Here is a 10142-nt window from a genome sequence, read left to right as displayed (position 1 = left end):
ACGTTGTATTCTGTTGTTCTTTGTAAAAGGTAAGATATTTCACGCAACATATTTATGATATTCTACTAGCTTTCTGGCGAAATATTTGTATTATAAAAGTTTGTATCAATTGAGACCTCGAGCTGACTACACAACTTATTTCTACAAATGTTCTACAAGTATATCTTCTATGTCAACTTATCCAATGGCTAGATTTACAATTATATACAAATTATTTTTGGATTTACTTAATATTTCGAATAAATATTTTCAGAAAAATCAGAATGAAGCTGTTCATCTTTGCTGCTGCCCTTATTGTGACCACAAGTGCCAACCTATCTGCCTTTGACAAATGGACCAGTTTTAAGGTACTAATTTTAGTAATATTTTCGTAATTTTATAACATTTTTTCCACAATCGAAGTAATAAAATTTAAATTATGCATCAGAACAGGACGTCAAAAATAAACTAAAAATTTGAAAATAAGTTGAAAGTAAAATTAAATTTGAAAATAACTGTGGTATATCCATTACTCCAAATAACTATTATTTATGATGCAAATAAAAAGTCATTCTTACTTTTATTGAAGTTTATTCTTGTAATTTTTAGTAACTATCAGGTACAGCAACAGTTCTGGAAAAAAATGTGAAAAAAGATCTAGAAATTTGTAACTTTCTTGTTTCCCACATTTCAATCTATCTTGAGTAACTTTCATAATTTAAAGTATAGTCAAAGTTACTCTTTTTCTTTAATTGTTTTAATGTGTCCGCAATGTTCTTTCTTGGATTTTTCGATAATCTTCTCTTGACCGTTTTACAAACTTATTTTTTGGAATTATAAATTATCAATGTGTTTTGGTAATGAACTAAAAATATTTCGTATACATTCCTTTTATTTCAATTTATTCATCTGCATAGATTTATTTATTTTATTTTAAATTACGTTTTTATTACTTTTGCTTATTGCTGCGGAGACTTTATATTTTTATTAACGTCTACAATTACATACGTATTTATCAATTATATTTTTGTGACTGTCGTTTGTTTTTTTAAAGTTTATTGTTAAATTTAGTGTTTTACAACTTAATTTATAATTTTAGTCCAACATATCGAATGATGCATTGTTTTATTTTCCTATTATAATTGCATTGGTTTATTTTCATTATGAATTACTTCATCAGACATTATTGAATGTAACAGGTGACAAAAAACACGACACTCATAACAACAACCAAAATATACATTGGTTTGATAAGTCACACTGAATGCCAATTAAATACAACCAATCTTATTTAAAAGCAGTACAAAATAGGGCAAAATCACACACAGAGTAAGAAATAGAGTACGTCTCCTAAACCAACTTGCAGAAAAAGTTGCTAGAACACACTCTAAAAAAATCCCATCCACACTTGTAACATATACATTCGACCCCTTACAGAATATATAACTCTTCCATCTTCTGCCTGTTATATCCCTATCAAAGGCAAAAACTGTTAAGTACCGAACACAGATTTCTCCGTAAACTGAACTAGAAATAGTACGACTTTCCCTAAGGTGAATTATAGTGGTCAATCCATAATATCTTAAATATTTCCATAATAATCGAGAGAAATACAGAGAGAAACAACAATTTCACTGAAAAAATCACCCACACGCAAAATTACAAAGCTCAAAACTTTAGACTTCCTGTCTACAAACCTTCTACAAAATCGTATCGACGAACTTCCGCTCGACTACCCCTATCGTCTCAAATCCACCTCATTGGAATATCGCACATTCATTCCCTTAATCCTAATTACTTCCTGAGACGAAGAGAGATTGGTTTTTGTAGTTTTCCAATCTCATTACACTATAATACCTGTGCGTATCCGGAAATAATATCCGCAAGTTTGTTATTTGTAATTTTCTTTTATCCTTTTCCAATTTGGAAAAGCATTGTCACCGTGAATACCGCAAACAGATAGCAATTTTCTCTTTCGTCGCGAAACCTAACAAATATCCAAAAAACTCTCAAACCCTACGAACAGATCAACACGCTCTCAATTAGCCTCAAAAAAAAACATAACCACAAATCTGACCATAAAGAAGGCTCCAAAGTGTCTCCAGTACGTGCCACAAAAAACAACCTCTCAAAAAATTAAAGGATCCTAAACAGCGATAATTTGATATGTTTCACACCCTTTTAAAGTAACTACCCTTAATTCCTATCCTTAAATGAACATTGATTGATTCTTTGTCATGCCATTTTAAACTGAATATCTAAATACATCTGGTATATACCGGTGGTATTATGTATACCATGAAAGTTTAGTAAAACATTTTTTGTTGCCGTTGGTGTACCCCTATGAATCATTTATTTTATAAAACCCTTTTTAATTAAGTTATTAATTTTCTTTTTATTTAAGGCAACACATAACAAATCTTACAACGTTATTGAGGACAAACTGCGTTTCGCTGTTTTCCAAGAGAACATTCGCAAAATCGACGAACATAATGCTAAATACGAAAACGGAGAAGAAACCTACTACTTGGCTGTCAACAAATTTTCCGATTGGTCCAGCGCTGAATTCCAAGCTATGTTAGACTCTCAGATGGCTAACAGGTCAAAACAATCCTTCACTAAAAAACACGTAGTTGATCCCAATTTCCAAGCTGCAGAAGAGGTTGATTGGAGACAAACTGCTGTTTTGGAAGTCAAAGATCAAGGAAACTGTGGAGCATGCTGGGCTTTCAGTACCGTAAGTATTAATCATATAATTAAGTTAAAGCTTTTGAAACGTGATTATCTAATAATACAAGTAATAAAGTCAAAAAATTAGACGAATAAGTAGTATCAATTTAGATCTTATGTAGATATAGTGTATCGTAGACGTACAATGGCCAGACACCGCAAACTTATAACCAAAAACGGCATGATGTATTATGCTGGAAACAACGATCCGGCTCATTGCTATGAAGTCGCAATCTTGTTAGACACAGAAACTAATAAATCAGTTATAAGCCTCACTTCTTACTCAGAGAGAGTGCTAATGGTCCAGCTGAAGACAAATATACAACAAATTTTCTTATTTCAAATGGACGCACCAACAGCGGAAAACGATGAAGAGGAGATAGAACATGTTTTCATGGAGTTAGACACAATTTTAAGATCTATTAAATAAGAAGACATTATAATAGTAATGGGAGAATTTAATGCTAAAGTCGGGAGAGGTAAAATTGACGAATATGTTGGGGAATTTGGACTGGGTGACAACAGTGTCTGCTCTCCTGCATATAACAAAGGCCGCATAGTCAGAAATCAAATAGACTCTACATTAAGCAAAAATAGATACTAAAACTCAATTAAAGCAGTAAAAGCATACCGCGGAGCAGATGTCAACTTAAACCATAACCCGCTGATACCTAGACTGCACGTGAAACTCAGAAAGATTGTAATGCCCAAAAACAAACCAACGTTTGATTATACAAAATTAAGAAAAAGAGAAATACATCAAAACTGATCCAACAAGTCAACTCAAATCTAACAGAAGTAGAAGACATCTTAATATCAGAAGATGTCAATGAAAAGTGGAGCAATTCTCAGAAGGTATTACTAAAGGCTTACTTACTTACTTACTCAGTGGCGTTACAACCCTTTACCCAAGTTTAAGCCGACTCGACAACATGCTTCCACCGTTTTCTGTCTTGAGCAACCTCCATCCAATTCTCCACGCCCATAGTGCTTAGGTCTCCTGCATATTATCTCGCCACCGGAGACGAGAGCGTCCACGTGGTCTCCTTCCAGTTGGGACTTCCTCCCACACCAGTCTTACTGTTCGTTCGTCAGAATGTCTTCTGAGGTGTCCTGCCCATTGGAGTCTTCTGGACTTTATTTCTTTTATGATGTTGGCGCCTGGGTAAAGTTCATCGAGATCTTTGTTAGTTCTTATCCTATATTGTCCTGATGCTTCATCCAGCACAGGGCCAAAGATCTTCCTTAGAATTTTTCTTTCCCAAACACATAGTCTCTCTTCGTTTGCCTTTATTATCGTCCACGGTTCGCTTCCATACATCACAACGGGTCGTATGATTGTTTTATAGACCCATATCTTCGTACGTCTTGTTAGTTGTTTCGATTTTATAAGGTTTTGGGGGCAAAAAGATATCTGTTGCCGGCCTGAATCCTGTTGTTTATTTCTTTTGATCCGCTATTGTCTTCAGTTATTGTTGTTCCAAGATACTTGAATTCTCTAACGCGCTCAAAGTTAAGGTCATAGATGGTGATGTTCTGACCGATTCTGTCTCTGCTTTGGTTATTGCGGCTCATATACATATATTTCGTCTAGTTTTCGTTGATTTGGAGCCCCATCTTCTCTGCTTCCTTCTCGAACCTTCCGAAAGTCTCCTTCATCCTTAATCGTGTGTTTCCTATTAGATCGATATCGTCTGCAAATGCCAGTAGAAAGTTTGGTCCTTCTCGATGAAATACTGTATTCGGTTTTTCGATTCTTGCACTTCTGATTATGTGTTCCAGAGCTAAGTTGAAGAGTTGTGGTAAAAGTGCATTTCCCTGTTTTAGTCCATTGTTTATTTCAAATGTCTCCAAGTATTGTTGTCCAACTCTCACCTTACATCGTAACCGTTCCATACACCACTAAAGGCTGCAGAAGAAAATTTAAAGCCTGTAAAGACAAATAAAAAACAGAAGTGGATGACTTTAGAAAGTCTAGCAATAATAAAAAAAGAGAATAGCCAAAGGAAGAAATGAGCCAAAATATCAAGAATTATAACGTAGAATTAAAGTAGAGATAAAAAGGCCAAGAAGAAGTGGTTAACAGATCAATGCATAGAAATAGAAGAGTATAACAGAAAATAAGACAACTTTAATATGCATCAAGGAATAGAAGAACCAACAAATACCAAAAAACGAGCACACTATGGGTTACTCGAAGATGATAAGGGTAAACCCATTGCGGCTACATCAATAAGCGGAAAAATCTTGAACAAAACAAAAACAAAAAAAAATGAAAACAATGTTTGTTAATAGAAACCTTCGTCTGGAGCTGAGGATAAGAGCTTTAAGATGCTACGTGTTCTCGACTTGTGTTGTATGAAATGGAAAGCTGGACACTAAAAGTGGATAATATAAAAAAGTTGGAATCATTTGAGATGTGATGCTATAGAAGGACTTTGAAAATACCATGGACCCAACGAGTTACAAATGCAGAAGTGTTAAGAAGACTACAAAAGGATTGCGAGGTCATAAAGCAAATCAAAACAAGAAAGCTGGAATATTTAGGCCACATTACCAGAGATGCGAAATATGAGATATTAAGGTTCATAATGCAAGTTAAAATCAAGGGTAAAAGATCCATAGGAAGACGAAGAATTTCCTGGCTAATAAACCTAAGAGTATGGTATAGTTGCAGCTCAGTAGATCTTTTCAGAACAGCCGCCAATAAGGTACGAATAGCTGTGATCATTTGGCTCGAATGACAGATAATAGATGGACAAAGCGGATACTGGAATGGAGACCAAGAGATGATGCCTACCGAAGCAGAGGTCGTCCACCAACACGTTGGACTAACGATCTAAAACGTTGTCATAGGAATTGGATGCAAGAGGCACAAGATCGAAATAGATGGAAAATTATGAGGGAGATCTATGTCCAGCAGTGGATAAGCGAAGATTCAATGATGATGAGCTGTGATGATAGCCAACCTCCGATACGAGAAGGAACTACAAAAGGAAGAAGATTTTACAAAATTATTTGATAGCAATAGAATGTTATCTAAATCATCAAAAATCGTTGCGATTTAATACGAAGTCGAATAAAAAGTAAGTCAGGAGAATATGAGAGAAAAAACTATTAATCCCATATCCAATAGGATATACAAAATAAGGAAACTATTTAAAAATATTTGAGGTACTCGGACTTTTCTTAAAAAGCCATATGGATAATAGGAGAAGAACATATACATCTATTCACCCCAAAAGCAATACGGTTCTTCATTATATCAAGATAAATCAAGGCTATAACTTTTAGTTTCAGAAGAAGAAAAATCACGATCACAAAAATTTCTTTATTATAATAAGAACTTTTACCCAAGTTTGAAGACTCTAACTATTAGTCTTTAAGATTGTCGCACGAACGTACAACTTGATGAATTAAATTTTTTTATCTTTAAAAACTGTCACCAGTTTTGGCAGTTGGTTAATAAAATTAAATAAAAACTATAATCATTTAAGTTTTAATTATTGCTGCTAAATATTTGTTTTAATATTTTAAGACCGGAGCCATCGAAGGTCAACTCGCTATTCACAAAAATCAACGTGTTCCTCTCAGTGAACAAGAATTGATAGACTGTAATATTGTAAACATTGGTTGTATCGGAGGTTTCATGACAGATGCTTTTGACTATATTATGGATCATGGACTTGCATCAGAAACTCAATATAAATACAACGCGAGAGATGGTGTCTGCAAGAATGTACAGAACAAACAACTCTCTTCTATCAGCGATTACGTAGAACTTGATGAAACTGAAGATGCACTAGTTTCTGCTGTTGGTAAGTTTATTAATTTTTAAAGTAAATGCTAATTCTAAGTCTATTTTATTTTATTGGTGTTACCAATATCTTAGATCTGGTTGTCTCTCATGTTAGTTGAATATTAATATCGCATTAAACCAAAATTTATTGTAATGGAAATTATATTTTATATTTGTTTTTACGTAACCCAATCCGCAAATTTGTTTCGGACCTGAAAATGTTTATAAACTGACCAAACTTATTAGTATTATGGCAAATTTATTTAAATCAATTTTGGTTTTTGACAACTTGTACAAGTCACTAATATTCAGTTGTTTTCAGCTAGTGCAGGTCCAGTATCCATGGCTGTCAATGGTAATTTATGGCAGTTCTACGGCGGTGGAGTTTTTAACAGCACAAATTGTGACGACACCCTCAACCACGCAGTCCTTGCTGTTGGATATACTAAAGATCTATTCATCATTAAGAACTCATGGGGAACTATCTGGGGTGAACAAGGTTACATTAGAGTAGCCCGTGGTTACAACTTATGCGGTCTTAACCTCCTGAACTCTTACCCCATATTGTAAATGACAATGAGAAATGATACAATACACACATAAATAAAAAATAACAATTGTGGTTTTATTAAGTTGAAAATAGCTGTGGGAGTTAAAAAACAAATAAAAAAATGAATTTATAAATAATTAATCTACAAAAATCAAGTATTTAAGTATATTCTGTGTTTGACCAGCAAGCAAAAAAGGCGTGACTCATTTATCGTGCTAGTTAAATAGTAATTATTGAAATAAATTTAAAAGTGAGTAGATAAAATATACTTTTTTCATCTACATTTTGGATTTAGATATTTAAGTAAATCACAATCTTGAAAGTCTGAGTCAGCATATAGAACCAAAAAATATAATTTTCGCATCCTGTATATCAAACGGTAGAATATGTTAGAATAGTTAATGGAAATATACTAGAAACGAGAAGATTAATAACTCCATCAGTCCGCTTAATTCTATCCAATGCATATCCAAGCATACCTTCTAACTTAATAATGGACGAATTAATAAAATTAGGTTTAAATTCTCTTTCAGACATGTCATACCTACGGATAGGAGCAACCAATCCTGCCTTCAGTCATATTCTAAGCTTCCGAAGACAAATTTTTGTTTCACCTTTTCCAGATAACTTTGTACTACCTGAATCTTTTATTATTGAGTTGGAAAAAACATCATACCGCATATTTATAGCCCAAAACGAAAAATGTTCCAAATGCAAATTAACTGGACACCAGGCAGCTAATTGTCCAAATATTTCACCTTCTAATCATCCTCATAAAGATACTGCAATGCAAACAGAAATGAGACAAAATTCATCAATAAATCATACTCAACAAGATAATCTACAAAATACTCCCACAATCTCAAATACCCCTCTTGCCACGCTTACTACGTTTTCTCAAACCATATTACAAACAGTAGCAATCCCAAATTTATCAATAAACCAAACCTAACAATGCTCACTACAAAATACATCCATACATTTGACCACTTCTTCCTTTAACACTACAATCGCAACACCTACATTTCTGAGTCATCCTCTAATACTCAAAAACATAAACCAACCTCACCAAAAACAAGTCAATACTTACCTCCAAAAAAAAATACACATATGAATTTTCACGAACCCCAGATAATTTAGAACAAAGCAACCGGAAAAAGAACCCCAGAAGATGCAATCACGTCACCCGCCGAAGAAAATTTTGAAAAACCTAAGTTTCAATTAAAGAAAAAACCAAAACTGATGATAAAAACTTAAGAGATCAGATACCAAATCTCCAAACATTACTAGAACCAGTTAGAGAATATGTAGAAAGGGAAAAGCAATTGTTAAGTTTCGATCAAGTAGTTAATCTATTCGAAAATATACAAGGATCAAAAGACATAATCAGCGTAACAAAATTGTACTCAGAAGACTCTTATGTACTTATAAAGATTCTAACGGAATTACATCCATACTACATCTACAAAAGAATGAAAATCAAAAGCACCAAATTAATACAAAAACTTGACAAATACATAGGTTTACTCCCTGCAGTAAAAACTTCATTGTCAGAAGAAGATTCCGACTTATCGGTAAATAATTCCTCTAAAGAATAACTACATTTACTTCTCTGCTTCAATGAAACTTAAATGGGTTTTATACCCATTTTGAAAAACTAAAACATATTATCAGTAGTAATATCCCTGGGACATTGATAACAGACGAGATAATTTCATGACAATCGAAAGCTCGTTCCTTGGTAACCAAGCAACGAGCTTGAGAAATTTGTCATGAAATTATGAGGCATTCATCTCAATGTCCGAGGGATATTCGGCGGATAATTTTTCGAAAAAAAAAATCATAACTCAACATAACGAAACATTTATTTATTAAAAGTACAGTTAGTGAAAGTACAATTATTAAAATTTATACTTTGAACATTCTCATTGCCGAAACGTGACATTTTGAAATTTATTTCGATGAAGTTGTCAAACTCGATCGTGTTGTCATATGGATTGAAAATTGCACTGAATGCAATTATCAGTCTAATGTTGACATGATTGGGTGAAATTGTTCCACATGCCACAAAATGACGAAATTTGAATGGTTGTTAGAACAGTCGAAAAATTATCTCTGAAACACACCCATCTATTATCTGTTTACAGGAAACAAATTTCAAAAATTCAAACCATGTATATAACTTTCGTAATTATTCACGTTTCTATCTCTCTCTCTCTTGTCGTTTCCTCATTGCTGAGGATCGTGATTTCCTACAATGCGGGCTGTCAATTCTCTCCATCTCTTGCGATTTTGGGCTGCTCTCATGGACTCGGAAAACGTCTTTCCAGTGGCTTTCTGTACTTGATCTGACCATCGGATAGGTGAGCGTCCTCTGCCTCTACGTCCTTCTACGTTTCCGCATACAATTAATCTTTCTAAGTTGTCATTGTCTCTTCTCGCAATGTGGCCAAAAAACTTTAAAACATTTGCAACACACTGAGAGGAGAGTCTGGTCTGAATGTTTAGCTCTTCGAGAATCGACTGATTGGATCTGTGCTCCGTCCACGAGACGCGTAGCATTCGTCTCCAGCACCACATTTCGAATGCGTCAATCCTTTTCCTATCCTCTGATTTTATTGTCCATGTTTCGGCAGCGTAACTGAAGATTGAAAAAATGAGTGTCCGTACCAGTCTCATTTTGAGTTTTTTGGATAAAGAGCGGTCCTTCCATATTTTTGACAGTCGACTCATCGCGTTCTTGGCCATCCCTATTCTTCTGCGAATTTCCGTATGGGAGGAGGCTGCATTGCTTAAGGAAGATCCTAGATACGTGAACTCGTCTACTTTCTCGAATTGATTTAGGGCGCCTGTTGTTTGGAGGATATTCGCGTGGTCCACAATCATGATTTTTGTTTTCTGATTATTAATCTTGAGCCCACAGTTGTTGCTTTCGGTTTCTACTCTCTTTATCAGTCTCGACATCTCCTCTTCAGATGTTGCTATCAGTGTTGTATCGTCTGCGAATCTTAAGTTTGAGATCTTTTTTCCTGCAATGGAGATGCCGCCTCTCCATCCATCAAGTGCGTTCCTCATTATGTATTC

General features: G+C 34.4%; 1 protein-coding gene across 1 annotated transcript; it reads left to right on the top strand.

Annotated features, from left to right (window-relative positions):
* The first annotated feature begins 223 nt into the window (after positions 1 to 223).
* LOC140445028 (cathepsin L-like proteinase) lies at positions 224 to 7094 on the top strand. Its single transcript, XM_072536807.1, has 4 exons — positions 224 to 347; positions 2384 to 2716; positions 6248 to 6527; positions 6831 to 7094. The coding sequence occupies exons 1-4, from the start codon at positions 264 to 266 to the stop codon at positions 7076 to 7078; spliced, it is 945 nt and encodes a 314-aa protein (XP_072392908.1). The 5' UTR covers positions 224 to 263; the 3' UTR covers positions 7079 to 7094.
* The last annotated feature ends 3048 nt before the right edge of the window (positions 7095 to 10142 follow it).

The sequence above is a fragment of the Diabrotica undecimpunctata genome, chromosome 7 (genome assembly GCF_040954645.1).
Source record: "Diabrotica undecimpunctata isolate CICGRU chromosome 7, icDiaUnde3, whole genome shotgun sequence".
Taxonomy (NCBI): Eukaryota; Metazoa; Arthropoda; class Insecta; order Coleoptera; family Chrysomelidae; genus Diabrotica; species Diabrotica undecimpunctata.
This window is presented reverse-complemented; position numbering and strand designations above follow the sequence as displayed.

Bases quoted from the DNA above. Each gene is read 5' to 3' on its own strand.
- LOC140445028 (XM_072536807.1), top strand. From the start codon at position 264: ATGAAGCTGTTCATCTTTGCTGCTGCCCTTATTGTGACCACAAGTGCC. The intron at 348-2,383 runs GTACTAATTTTA...TTTTTATTTAAG, and splicing joins ACAAATGGACCAGTTTTAAG to GCAACACATAACAAATCTTA. The intron at 2,717-6,247 runs GTAAGTATTAAT...TAATATTTTAAG, and splicing joins CATGCTGGGCTTTCAGTACC to ACCGGAGCCATCGAAGGTCA.